This window comes from Dama dama, chromosome 33 (assembly GCF_033118175.1).
Source record: "Dama dama isolate Ldn47 chromosome 33, ASM3311817v1, whole genome shotgun sequence".
Lineage (NCBI taxonomy): Eukaryota > Metazoa > Chordata > Mammalia > Artiodactyla > Cervidae > Dama > Dama dama.
In genome coordinates, this window is record NC_083713.1 from 38,941,610 (window position 1) to 38,956,751 (window position 15,142).

General features: G+C 39.1%; 1 protein-coding gene across 4 annotated transcripts in view; it reads left to right on the forward strand.

The window, feature by feature from the left end:
* The window catches only part of LY75 (lymphocyte antigen 75), a 116,975-nt gene that overhangs the window by 30,746 nt on the left and 71,087 nt on the right, over positions 1-15,142 (forward strand). For all 4 annotated transcript variants that reach the window (XM_061135342.1, XM_061135339.1, XM_061135340.1 and 1 more), the window contains exons 12-16: positions 750-949; positions 2,380-2,522; positions 9,377-9,458; positions 10,363-10,431; positions 14,261-14,375. In XM_061135342.1, the coding sequence (XP_060991325.1) occupies positions 750-949; positions 2,380-2,522; positions 9,377-9,458; positions 10,363-10,431; positions 14,261-14,375 (609 nt within the window). The remainder of the gene's footprint in view (positions 1-749; positions 950-2,379; positions 2,523-9,376; positions 9,459-10,362; positions 10,432-14,260; positions 14,376-15,142) is intronic.

A 15,142-nucleotide genomic window follows, 5' to 3' on the forward strand; every position in this document is an offset into this window, starting at 1 on the left:
CATTACTTTGCAATGTATGCTCTTCTTTTCCTTTGCCCATTTTAAGCAGTGTGAAGTCATGGGAAAGGGAGTGTGGTATTTTGTTAGCAAATCTGGGTTCCAGTTCTGACTCCACCACTCACTAACTATGATTATGGGCAAGTCACTCATTTTTCATCTGGAGAGGGATCTGATGATACAAACTATCTTTTAACGTTGTAGTGAGTAAATACAATTCTGGTTGACATAAATAGTAAACAAATGAGTGTTACCACACACCTCCTTTTACCTTTATTGAACCAGCTCTTCCTTTGGATTTTAATCTGGGAGTGTTTTGTTTTGAGGTTTACTAAGTTGCTGAAAAAACTGTTGGAAGTTGTTAGGCGAGTACAAACAATTTAGATTATACAGAGCATCATAGTGGTTTAGGATTCAGCTCTACACACACGCTGCTTGGATTTCAGTTCCTGGTCAACCATTTACTCACATGTGACACATCACTAATCCTCGCTGAACCTCAGTCTGACAATAGAATCCTCTCTATGTGAGGATCAGTTCATTTAATCTGCTTAGAATAGTACCCAGCAAGTAGTAAACATGCCTCTGTATTACTGTCGCCATTATTATTGTGAAAGTACATTTATTGCCTCCATTTTCTTTCCTATTCTCTTCTGCCATCTTGAATCAAATGAGGAGTGTAGGCACTAGAAAGTGTTTGTACTTAAATGTTCTAATGTAATTTTCAGTTAAACTTTTCCATTCAACCCCAGCTTCTCCAGGAGGGTGTGTGGCTATGGCTACTGGAAAGTCTCTTGGAAAGTGGGAGGTAAAAGACTGCAGAAGTTTCAGGGCACTTTCAATTTGCAAGAAAATAAGTGGACACTCTGAGCCTGAAAAAGCAGCCCCCAAGCCTGAAGACCCCTGTCCTGAAGGCTGGCACAGTTTCCCCTCAGGTCTTTCTTGTTACAAGGTAAAGTAATATTCTCATTCAATCCCTCAAAGTCATCTCTCTCCTATCCTAGTCCATGTCCTTGCACAAACTCTGCTTCTCCGCAGACACATACGTCCCCCTGCCAAAGTGTTTAGGAGCACAGAGTCCTTGTCAGAGTATCATGAACCTCTGTGTCAGATAACCCATTTCCATGTACACTCATGTACTACCCAAAGGAGCAGGGCCAGAATCAGAATGGCTCTTTCCTAGGGTTCTTTTGTTTTGGAAAGTTGGATGAGCTACATGCCATGGTGATACTTTGTTTATGATTCTCAAATCTCTCTAATTATTGTTGTCAAATGAAGAGTTCTGTCACTTCTTACACATCAAAGAATTTGTTTTAGAGTTCGTATCAGCCAACTGTTCCCACAAAGAACTTATTTCATACTATCTCAAAATTCAGTGGCTATGACAACACTGAGTCTCATGTTCACAGATCTCTGGGTCAGATAGAGTTTGAATGATTGAATTTGGGTTTTACTGGTCAGCTCTGCTCTCAGCTGTGGGTCAGCTGTGCTGGCCTCCATGCTATCAGTTGGGGTCTGCTGCTCTTCAGACTAGTGTCAGGCCAAAGGAGGAGCAGCTAGCAGGGGCTTGTTCTTCCCATATTGAGTTACCAGAGCCAGAAATGCAAGCCTAACCCAGGTAAGCACATTTTAGGCTTCTGCTCACTTTACCTTCACTGCTATCCCATCGGTTACAGCAAGTCACATGGCTGAGCCCCGGGTCAAGGCACAGGGACATATCCTTCACCCACCAGGAAGCCCTGATGGCAAGAGTGGATAACTATATCACAGGGACTGAAAAATCAGGACCAGTAATTCAACCTACCATTGTGTCATCTGCTCCTTTTCTACTTTTGAAATGACTGTGGTTCATTTGGCATAAAATCAGTCATCACAAACCAAAGGAACAGTCCAAAGTGGCAAGTTTTGTTTTGCCATCTTCTGTAAATGTTCACACTCCAGTGCAGTCTGCCCTTTGATTCTTCTTCATCAAAAGTAGTTCCGTACTTGCACAGGGCTCAGTGTATATGTTCACAATTTGCCGTTAGCGCATTTCTTTGCAGAAATCTACTCCCAGAGCATTCATGTGTATTCTTTATAACCTTACTTCATTTTATCTCTCAAGATTCTTGGAATGCAGGAGGAAACGGTGTCATGTCAGGGCAGTTCCCAAGCCTGGCTAAGGAAGGTTATCCCTACAGTGACAGTGACTGGCCTGTGCTGGCCTCTGGTTGACACTTTGAGCAGGACCTGTCTGTGTCTCAGTATGTGTGTCTTTACCTCGGTCTGCTACACTTCTAAGAATCTGTTTCAGAGACCCACACATTCAACTGTGATCGACTTTAAAGTTATAAATACTTTATGATACTGTAAGAAAACAAACTAACATTATATTTTGTTAAGCTATTTCATAGAGAAAGAATTGTAAGAAAGAGAAACTGGGAAGAAGCTGAGCGATTCTGCCAAGCTCTTGGAGGACACCTTCCTAGCTTCAGACACATGGATGAAATAAAGGAGTTTCTTCACTTTTTAGTAGAACAGTTCAGGTAATGTTCAGGCAGAAGTTCTGATCTTTTAGAGTGAGATCTTCTATCCTAAATTTGACATCCTCTAAGTAACCCCCTAGAGAAGGAAATGGCAACCCACTTCAGTATTCTTGCCTGGGAAATCCCGTGGACAAAGGAGCCTGGTGGGCTACAGTCTGTAGGATCTGTGAAAGAGTAGGACATGACTTAGCAACTGCTGCTGCTGCTGCTGCTAAGTCACTTCAGTCGTGTCCGACTCTGTGCGACCCCATGGACTGCAGCCTACCAGGCTCCTCTGTCCATGGGATTTTCCAGGCAAGAGTACTGGAGTGGGGTGCCATTGCCTTCTCTGGACTTAGCAACTAAACGACAGGTATTCAGAATTGACATGGTTTATTATGTAAAGGATCATTCAGTATTTTAACAGTCATTCAACATTAAGCATTCTTATGTGCAAGATGCTATGAGGGATCAGTGCCTAGAGGGACAGAGTCACCACCCTTTGTGTAGTGTAATTAAGTCCAACAGTGGGGGTAAGAAAAATATGGTGGAAAAATCTAGAACATTGGTAAGGAGAGGCCATGTGAATTTAGAGCAGGGAGGAAGTGTTTCTGGGTGGTACAATTAAGGAAAATGTTATGAAGAAGGATGGTTCTTAGAAAGTAAGGCCGGGGCTTCCGTGGTGGCCCAGTGGTAAAGAATCCACCTGCCCATGCAGGAGACACGGGTTTGATCCCTGATCCTGGAAAAGCCCACATGCCAGGGGGCAATTAAGCCTGTGTGCCACAGCTATTTGGCCAGTGCTCTGAAACCCAGGAGCTGCAACTACTGAGCCCATGGGCCACAACTACTGAAGCCTGTGCTCCACAACAAGAGAAGCCACTACAATGAGAAGCCCACGCACTGCAACTAGAGAGCAGCCCCAGCCCTGCTCACCACAACTAGAGAAAAGCCCATGTAGCAATGAAGACCCCACACAGCCAAAAATAAATAAGTGTAATTAGTTTTTTAAAAATGGAATATTTGAAGGGTAAGATGGGAGAAGGAGCCATGGAAAACAGAACATAAGCAAAGGAACTGAGACCAGAATATGCAGATATGGTCAAGGAAAAGTGAGCCTACAACATCGCTAGAAAATGGAATTTGTATATGAAATTGGAATGTCCTTTCTTGCTAGGGAAGGAGTTTAATCTATAGTAAATAAGCAAAAAGCATTCAAACAAAAACAAAGTGTGTGTGTGAGAGAGACAGACAAGACAGACATGGGGTAGATACAGAATAATTAATTATAAAGCTATTGCAACCCCTCTGGTAGAAAACTATATTGAAGATGGGCAGTAAGATGGGACAGTAAAGGAAGTAGTCTGAGATGTTACAAAGATGGAGTCAATAAGCCACTGTAATTTTGATGTTATGTAGAAGGAGGATTCCTGAATAGTTTTCCTGATGTCCTCAAGGATGATGTGGAGAAATATGGGCCAAGTGTTGGTATCATAGGAGGAAATTTTTTCTGAGGCTCTGGGGCAGTCATGAGTATGAGGGCCTTTTACTTCATGATTTATTTTCCCCCTCACTCTTTGAACTGAAAAGAAGACTGAAATTTATAAATCTAGTATTCAGGGTATACCAGGCAAAATTATGGAAAAGAATCACCACCTGAATATATCTTAGTGAATACTTTCCTGATCATTTTGACTCAAAAAAAAAAAAAAAAAACCCAGCAAAACAGGTACCAAAACACAAAGAAAATCCAATTAGCCACCTTCTCTAGGACATTAAATATAAGAAGGCATTTTAAAAATTGAGATCGAAAAAGTTTTGAGGTGGTAAATGTTTGATTGTGTTGATTTTAGTTCCCAATTTAGTGGTTTTTTCATTTGTGAAGATAGTAATTGATACTATTTATGCTCCCTACTTGAAAAAATGAGGGCTTCCCTTGTAGCTCAGTCGGTAGAGTCTGACTGCAATGCAGGAAATGTGGGTTTGCTCCCTGGATTGGGAAGATCCCCTGGAGAAGGAAATGGCAACCCACTCCGGTATTTTTGCCTGGAGAATCCCATGGACAGAGGAGCCTGGCAGGCTACATACAGTCTGTGGGGTCCCAAGAGTCAGACACGACTGAGTGACTAAGTGCACTTGAAAAAAATTTCAAAGACATATTCCAGTTGAGAGGTATTCAAAAACACATGAATAGATATTTTGTTTTTAAAGAATTAGGAGGAAGAATACATAACATAAAAACATAGCTCCAGTCTAAGTAATGCAATCTATGTAACTGAAAAATTATCTTAATTTATCCTAAATTCTGAAAGAGAAACAATGATATTTTAATAAAATCAGTATTAATTCTGCTTCATACCAGAGTTTGTAACTGTTTATAAATACTAACTGGGCTGTAAAGAGATAAAATAGTTTTGAAAAATTAAAGCATAATAAATACCTCATTTTACCTGGAAATTGCATTTATAAACACAGATTTTATATATTTTTAAAACTGTAAAGAGTATATTCATCCACCGAGTATTTAATGGGTAGAAAGGCCCATACAGCAAATTATAAAGGAGTAAAATAACAAGCACAAAGCCCAGCGTAACATTTAAAGCGGATAACTAACAAGGACTTACTGTGTAGCACAGGGGATGCTGCTCAGTGTTATGTGGCAGCCTGCTTGGAAGGGGCGTTTGGGGGAAAATGAGCACATGGATGTGTATGGCTGAGTCCCTTTGTGGTTAACCTGAAACTGTCATAACATTGTTGATCAGCTATACCCCAATATAAAATAAAAAGTTAAAAAAGAAAACAGCACAAAGAAACGGCAGATCACCATAATCTTCTCAGTCATGGTGACCATAAGGCACCCCACTCCAGTACTCCAGTACTCTTGCCTGGAAAATCCCATGGACGGAGGAGCCTGGAAGGCTGCAGTCCATGGGGCCGCTAAGAGTTGGACACGACTGAGCGACTTCACTTTCACTTTCACTTTAGCCTCTGATACACTGCCATATTAAACAGACCATAATGTCTGCTTAATACACACTCTGTTAATGAGAGATCATTGGTTCATGCTATACTTAGACAACATATTCTAAAACCTATTCAATATAACCATGGCTTGAAGAAAAGGAAGGAAGCAAGCCCATTTATATCAGAAAGTGATTCTAAAGCTTATTCCGTGAACACCTTTTGCTTTTTATTGCAGGGATTGACCTTTCTCAGCAAGATGTCCATTGTCCAAATTGTGTTTTGCCTGCCAAGGAGTTAACTCAGATTGCTGCTCTACTTCTCACAATCTGAGTTCCACATCTCTGTTTGTATTTCAGTGAAAAGGCTTCAGGGCGCACCAAATCATTGAGGCTCTAAGATCTTTGCAACTCTTAGCAGCCCACCAGGGAAAGCCATTGTAAAACAAAAATAGCTTTAGGATTAGGGAAGAAAGCTTTGTTTGCAGAGCAATTGCTGTTGTGTATGCTACCTCCAGTGAAGTGGCATGAATGGATTTGGATATAAATCTAAGGCTTTATAGACTAAGCAGCCCCTTCAAATTGTGTTTATTAGCAGTTATTGCTCAGGTACTGTTTTCCTTAGGAACCAGATGCAGCCGGAAATTTGATTGACAGTGGAAATTTTACCACAAGATACACATAGTAACCTTTCATGCAATGTCTTCTTCACCTCATAGCCTTAGTACTTGGAGTGGAAGAAATTTATATATAGAGAGAAACTTTCTGTTTGATTTAATTCCTCAGTTACCCATTTCTTCCTTCAATTTTTTTTTTTTAAATCTACATTAGAAGTGTGCAATGATAATGTGATTTCCAATTTTCTTCTTCTCTTTAGCTGCCTAATAAATCAGGCCAAAGCAGAAATAGGTTATAAATGAGGAAATATTTTCCACCTCTTAACACACCAAAAAAAAAAAAAAAAAAAATCCCACAAGTGGCTACTATTTTCTATATTTATAACACATTAATAAATCCCTTGAAAGGAAAGCTGAAAACTATAAAGATCTGGGTTGAAATGCAGTTCAATCTCAGAAAGTAATAAAGATCAGAAATTTTGGACCATGAGGCAAACTGCTGTCTCAGAGACTGCTCACTGAGATGCAGCAGAGGAAGCAGAAATGGGATTGAAAGCAGAAGTTTCTAAGGGAAGATGGGGAGTTAAGAGCAGACTGGGTAGAAATGTTGGAGACAGACGTCTAGAATTTTCTGTGGGAGCTGCCTATGGAGCAGTGATCCCAAACGTCTGGGATCTAATGCCTGATGATCTGAGGTGGAGCTGATATAATAATAATAGAAATAAAGTATACAATAAATATAATGCATTTGAATCATCCCAAAACCACCTCTCTACCCCAACCTGACAGTCTGAGGAAAAATTGTCTTCCATGAAAATTGGTCACTGGTGCCAAAAGTGTTGGGGACCACTGCTATAGAATAAATGCAGATCACAAATGATCTTTGATCATCTTCGGGTTGTACTGTTGATTGTGTAAAGAAGATAAAATATCTAATGCTTACTTTGTGTGTGTGTTAGCTGTTAAGTCAAGTCTGACTGTTTCTGACCCCATGGACTATAGCCCACCAGGCTCCTCTGTCTATGGAATTCTTCAGGCAAGAATACTAGAGTGGGTTGCAATTCCCTTCCCTTCTCCAGGGGATCTTCCCAACCCAGGGATCTAACCCAAGTCTCTGCTTTACAGGCAGATTCTTTACCATCTGAGCCACAAGAGAAGCCCAGTGCTTACTTTAGGGAAACACAAAATTCTGCATAAATTCTCCAGGCCCAGATAAATAATCTACAAAGATTAGAAAGAAATGAAATATGAGGAAACAAACTTGACCTCTTTATTTTAGCTGTCTTTTATTATAATGTATTTGGCAACTATCTAGACCTTGTGATTTAGAAATCCAACACTCAAGAAGTATGATACATTTGTAAGTCTATAAGAAATCTCTGATTAGTTGAAGACACGAACTGAAAAATCATTTTTTAGCTGCTGAATTCAAACTGGACTTAATCATTTCCACTTGATTTATCTTAACTTTACAAATTGGTGATCTTTCATTTTGAAAGAAAACAATATAACAATAAACAACTGAAAGGGGACTGTCCTCATATTCCATTGCAATAAGTTGAGAGGCTTGAGGTTGGCAAGATGAAAAATGTGATGAAAATTTAATGTTAAAATATGAGGGAATGTTGAACAGAGGAAATAAATGAAGAAAATTATTTTATTAAAAAGTGAGAAGTTAAAGTTTGTTTCTGCCTTGGATTCACTAGCAAATATTTTTAAATGCAAACTTACTATATTTCCCAGCAGTCCTGTAACTGTACGATCCATATATTCTACTGAGCTTGAAAATAGAGATTAATTTTGGATTTGGATTCTACTCCTTTTCTAATATGTGTTCTAGTTATATTTAATATGTATATATGTATGGTTTTGCATCTATAATTTTCACTCATGTACTGATAGTACATGATATATACAATCAAAAGGTTAAATTTTACAGAAAGTAACCAGTATCACTCCCCCAAAATGCATGGAAAATGATCTACTTATTAAGGCCTAAGAAGTATACTACATTTTAGAGAGTATTTTCAAGAAAAATTAGCAGTGGAGATATTTTTTTATGGTTATTTCTTTTCTGTTTATACTTAAAGTATCTCCCGGGCTAGAACATACATTAAATTGAGGGAAAGGGATCACTGACAATGTGTGTCCCTGTCTCTGTATGTTGTTGTGTACTTTCTTCCTTGGAGTTCCTATTGTTTCTCCTCTCAGCCAATCTGAATACTGACATGTGGTAAAATATTCAGATTATGACTCAAAAGAGACATTAGCTATTCTTTGAAGACTGTCTTTTGTTCTACTAATGGTATAAAATGTTTCCTGACTTCCTACAGTTCACAATGACCTCTCCTTTTTTCAAATTTTTGTACTACTTAAAATGTATCCAAATTTTTATCATTTGATGCTTTTTCAAAAATGGCCTTATATTTTCTCTGTTCATATACATCTTGTTTCCCTGACCAGTTTATATGCCACTTGAGGGTAGATATTATGTCTGGTGCGTCTCTGTATCATTATTGCACATAGCTCAATGATTTATACACTAAAGTATAATAGTTATGAGTGTTAAATGTATTCACTTAAGTGATTGCTTAATTGTATTGTTCTAGTATAACCCATGGAGTTTGGTGCTTAGAAAATACTTAAATGCTTGTCTTACTTTCACTTAGTGGGCACTGGGAATTAATTTTTTTTAAATCTTGTTTAATAAAAGGTTAGCTAAGTGGTTTGTTCTGCACTTTAAAGAAAAGATATTTGATAGTTATAGAAAAATGCTATAAGTAAAAACTGTTGCTGTTGTTGTTGTTTTTTTGTTTGTTTATTTTTGGCCTTACCCCATGGCATATGGGTCCTTAGTTCCTGACCAGGAATGGAAACCACGCACTCTGCATTGGAAGTGCAGAGTGTTAACTACTGAACCACCAGGAGGCCCTGCTATTGTTGTTTTGCATCTGAAAACATTATCTAATATTGAAGCTCTGCAGTAAAAGTTTTAAAATGATCATATACTCCTTTTTTTACTCTTAAGTTCTTCAAAGCAGAAGAATTTTTGCCTTTCATATGAAGAAAGTAACATTAAATTTAGTTTTAAAAAGAATGGTACTTTTTTGATGGCTACCCATAGTTAGGGTTCAATTTCATTTCAGAAGACTTCTTTGTATAGCTTGAAACTGTGTCTCAGTTAGTGACAAGGTTTTCTGAATAAACTTACCTGTGTTAAGCATTTTAGACATGTAAATGCTAAATATCTTTGCCAAATGCTGTGCTCATCTTTTCTTAACACTTCCTTTTTACATAGTGACCAGCGTTGGCTATGGATAGGCTTGAATAAAAGGAGCCCTGACTTACAAGGATCCTGGCAATGGAGTGATCATACACCAGTAAGTTTAATCTTTCTTGTGTGGGATAATATGGAAAAAGCATTTGTTTCAGTAACAAGTAAGTTGATTGCTAATTAATATAGTCATACACCCATGAAAACTATGTAGATGTATCTTTATTGAAGTGGAAATAGATTCACATATATAAAGTGGGGAAAAGATGTTACTAATTTCATTTTTTACTTAAAAAAATAACCATATGTATAGTCTCTATATGTAGCCCCAAAGCATGAAAATATAGATATATAAATATAGCAGTCATTTGGGGATAGTAAAAGTGATTTTTTTCCTTTTTCATAATGAGAAGCTTTTATTTTTATTATCTAAAAGTACGAGTTATGTAAAAAAAAAAAATCTTTATTGAAGGAACAATTTGGGAGAACCTTAAAAAGTCCTTAAATCTTATTTCAAATATTTACATTATCCTAAGGAGAGGTTCTAGCTAACACTGAGAGAAACAATTATTCTCAAATATTGAATATTTGCTCCACATTGCTGTTGTGTCAAATCACTGTGTTTTCTTTCTGAATGTAAAATTCCTTGACTTCATTTTCTAATTGGAGCATATCTGAAAATAGTTAGTCAAATAACTAGCATTTCAACACATACAAAAAAAGAAGAAGTATTTTGCAAGACCCTGATTCTTTGTGCTCCAACTGTGAACTTAATACACAATTAACCTCCACTTCTGAAACTGTAGCTGCCTTTGTTTGGAAACAATGACATCATGACATTTTATAAGTCTTCTTCATGATTTAGCATCCTGACATAAAAAAAGAAATGAAAAAGTTTTCCTCCCTTGGCATATGAACGCACTTGAGTTATTAAAGCTGCCTAAATTACATCTAAATTGCAAATATTTATACATCAGTCTTAAATTCTCAAGCCTCTCTTGTCTTTTAAGGTGTCTACTATTATCGCGGCAAATGAGTTTCAGCAGGATTATGATATCAGAGACTGTGCTGCTGTCAAGGTCAGTACAATGCTAGAAAGTCTGCATATTTAAAAAAATAAATCTGGCAGTACATGCAATCAGGCAACAGACCATGGAGTCCTTTTGTGTGTGGAGCATGATATTAGGTGCAGTCAGAGGTTAAAAGTATACTCATGGTCCAGACCTCAGGCAACCTAACTTACACTTAATGTGAGAAGATAAATTCATATTCAAGAAAGATGACTCTTGTTACTATGCAGTAATTAAGCTCCAAAGGAGTGGGTTGAAGAAGGCTAAGGAAATTCAGAAGAAAGTGATTTCTATGGCGGTGTTTCCAAAGAGAAGTGAAATGAAAGTCGCTCAGTCATGTCCTACTCTTTGCTACCCCATGGACTATAGTCCATGGAATTCTCCAGGCCAGAATACTGAAGTGGGTAGCTGTTCCCTTCTCCAGGGGATCTTCCCAACCCAGGGATAGAACCCAGGTCTCCCACATTGCAGGTGGATTCTTTACCAGCTGAGCCACCAGGGAAGCCCCAAAGAGCCAAAGAGAGGTAGGACCTGAATGGGACCTTTGAGGATGGATAGCGTTTGTTCAAGGAGAGTGTAAGACATAAAAGAAAGTGGGAGTGGAAGGGAGTGGCTAAGTCAGTGAGGGGAACAGAATGCAGATCAAGAAGTTTTAATTGGTACTGTGGTTGAAAACAAAGGTGGGAAATTAGGTTGGTGCCAGGTTAAGGAGTTTATGCATTTTTTTGGTAGGCAGCAGAGCATGATTAAAGGTTTTTGACATGACCTAAGAAGGGTGTGAGAAGATTCCTCTTGAGACAAATTTCAAGATGCAAAAGACAGATAGGACCAGAAGACAGGCCAGTTAGGCCTCTTCCCTTGCAAACTTCATTCATTTTTTTGCTTTGTTTTGTCTTGTTTCTTTTACAAATTAGTTTTTTTTTTAACTTTTCAAATTTATTTATATTTATTTTTGACAGACTGAATCTTTGTTGCTGGACACAGGCTTCTCATTGTGGTGGTTTCTCTTGTTACAGAGTACAGGCTCTAGGTACACAGGCTTCAGTGTTTGTGGCTCACAGGCTCTGGAGCACTGACTCAGTAGTTGTGGCACATGGGTGTAGTTGCCCCTTAGCATGTGGAATCTTCCTGGACCAGAAATTGAACCTGTGTCCCCTACGTTAGCAGGCAGATTCTTAATCAGTGGGCCACCAGGGAAGTCCGATTTCATTTGTTTTTCATTCTGTAGGTAGTATGTCCAAACAGTCTGTGGTACTCGGTGGTGGGGGGGGCCGGGCGGGAAGGGGGCGGGCAGGTCACCAATGACAAAATATAAAATAGTTGTGCCTTCACAGAATTTATAAGCTAGTAGGAGATAAAGACAATGGACAAGCAATTACAGGGACTGTGACAAAGTGTAAGTTTTATGCAAGAACAAAAGTCTCATAGGAGAGTAATGCTGCTGGTGATGGTGATGATGGTGATGATGATGATGATGATGCAGCAGCTAACATTTGTTAGCTCCTGAGCCAGGCACAGTCATGTCACATCTGTTATCACACTTAAATTTAAACCACCTTATGAGGTAGGTGGCTTCCGTGGTGGCTCAGATAGTAAAGACTGCAATGTGGAAGACCTGGGTTTGATGCCAGGATGGGGAATATCCCCTGGAGAAGGGAATAGCTACCCACTCCAGGCTGCCGTCTGTGGGGTTGCACAGAGTCGGACACAACTGAAGCGACTTAGCAGCAGCAGCAGCAGCCAGTATTCTTGTCTGGAGAATCCCATGGACAGAGGAGCCTAGCAGGCTCCATATAGTCCATGTGGTCACAAAGAGTTGGACATGACTGAGCGACTAAAACACACACACACACACACACACACACACGAGGTTGTTACTGTTACTATATCCATTTCATGAGGAAGAAATGTGAACTCTGAGTAACTTGCATGATTACAGAACTGAAATTTAAATCCAAATGTCTGGGTCTACTATGTTCTATGACATTTATAGAAACAATCAGAAGGGGATCTTTGTTTATGGAGAAAATAGTAGTACATTTTGCTTTAACTGATGTTTTGAATCCAAGCTTGCAGTAAGAAATATCCTGGAGTAAGTGAGAGTCAAGAAACTGGAGTTGAAGGAAAAATGTTCATTGAAAAAGAGTTCCCTCGTGGCCCAGTGGTTAGAGTTCTTGGCTTTCATTGCCAATGTCTGTGTTCAATCCCTGGTCAGTGATCTGAGCTCTTACAAGCCATATGCTATGGCCAAAGAAAGCACAGAAGTCCAAGAAGTGGATTTAGGGTGATTAACAACATTTAAAATGTAAGAGGATGAAGAGGGAAGAGGGAAGAAGCATCTAGAAAACATCTTTGCTATGTAAGCCCAAGAAAGAGATTCAAGAATATGATTGACTAGAAATGTTACAAGAACGTTGAGACAAAGTACTGAGGGGTCCCTTGGAAAGCACTGTTTCAAAGGAACTGTTTTTAATAAATTCTATAGTATCATGCCATTTTTATAGAACTCCCAATTTAACACATGAAAGAATGAAAATTCAATGGAAGTTTGTGAAGTTTCCAGAACACTCATACAATAAACTATGTTTGATGTAAATTGAGCCCCTATGTGTGAAGAGATTGGAAAAACCTACCAAAAAACTAAATAGAAGAGACTGTCAGGAACAAGGCCAACTATGGCAGTGTCTGGAAGGAGAATCTTACCTCACCTACCGCAGTACCCTCTAGAATCTTGCTCTTAAGAGAAAACAGTTCAAGTCTTCCTTAGTGGTCCAGTGGTTGAGAATCCACCTGCTAATGCAGGAGATGTGGGTTTGATTCCTGGTCTGGGAAGATTCCACATACTGCAAGGCACCTAGGCCTGTGTGCCACAACTACTGAAACCCACATGCTCCAGAGCCCTCAAGCCACAACTGCTGAAGCCTATGTGCTGCAACTGCAGAAGCCCCCACGCCTAGAGCCTGTGCTCTGCGGTAAGAGAAGCCCACACTCCGCAGCAAAGCATAACCCCCGCTCACTGCAACTAGAGAAAGCCTGCAAATGGGCAGCAACAATGACCCAGCGCAGTCCCCAAATAAATAAATACAAAAATAAATAAAATTTTTAAAAAACAAAACAGTCCAAAAACTGATGGATGCTCCTGCCAGATCTTGTCCTCCCCTTACCTTTCCCTGTTGCTTGCTGGCTGGAATCTGTAGAGAGCCATCGCTGGACTCCTCTGTCCATGGAATTCTCCAGGCAAGAATACTGGAGTGGGTAGCCATTCCCTTTTCCAGGAGATCTTCCCTACCCAGAGATCGAACCAGGTCTCCTGCATTGCAGGCAGATTCTTTATCAACTGAGCCACCAGGGAAGCCCCTTAGATCACACAGAGGAGGGCAATACCCCAGGAACACAAACCAACACCAAAGAACAAACTTGGGCCCCTGATGCCCAACTTTTATGTCACTTTTCACAGATCCACTATGATCACAGCCTGGTGTTTGGAAATCACTGAACCAAATATTCTTTTCTAGCTTGGTCCTTCCAAAATTTAAAGTTGTAGGATTCTGTTATTTCATATCAACAAAAACAGAAAAAAACAAACAAACAGTAATTTGCATTTTGGACATAAACATGACCCTATGCTATATTTCCTTTATCAGTCCCTCTGAAGGCTCTTGCTTAATGCAGTTTAAATTTTACTGCTTACACACTGCATTCTTTCATGTGTTCATTCATAAACATATATCTTAGGTTCTAGAGCTAAGTAGAGTTAAAGAGCATAAGACTTAGAGTTTAGTGTTGTATAAGGGCTGCATCAACTTGGAAATATTCTACAATCCTCTTCCTCCTTTAGGTCATTCAAAGGCCATGGCGAAGAAGCTGGTATTTTTATGAAGACAGAGAATTTATGAATCTAAGGCCTTTTGCTTGTGATGCAAAACTCGAATGGGTGTGCCAGATTCCAAAAGGTAAGTGGTGATTATTCCTTTTCCCAGTCTTCTCACGTGAATGTTGTGACTGCTGATCCAGAGTATCTAAGAAAGCATTTTAGTCTATAATTACAGTTTTGAAAGCCTTTGATTATACAGTTAGTATATTAAGCTCCATCCTGCCTGACTCCTGTTGTCATTGTTGTTTGGCCACCCAGTCGTGTCCGACTCTTTGCCACACCATGGACTGAAGCACACCAGGCCTCCCTGTCCCTCTCCATCTCCTGAAGTTTGCCCAAGTTCATGTCCATGGCCATCCAGCCATCTTATGCTGACTCCCTCTTCTCCTACCCCTAGTAAAAGGCTGCCTTTTTGAAGTTAGGTACTACCTTCCTCTTTTATCATGAAAGGATTTGTATAGGAGAGAACATTTAAGGCTAATTTAGGGAGATTAGGCCTTGGAATGAAAGATTATTCCAAGTGAAAGAAGAAACAAAGTAAAAGCAATCATTTAAATCATTTAATCATTTTAATAATTTTGTTGTAAAATGAAGACAAGCTTGGGAAGAATGAAGCAAAAGTCAGGAAATCAAATTTTGGCAGGGCCCAAATCTAAATTTTTTTATAATTTCAAAACAATTTTCAATGAGCTCAAAATTACTAAGTTTATCTCCTTCAAATTCAGGATATCAGTTGGCTTGATAGTAGAGCCCTTGGTAACAAAAAAGAGAAAAGATAATAAATAAATATCCTTTTACTTCACTTTGTAGTAGGAAAATGTCAAGGATATGTTAAGGAAAATGTTA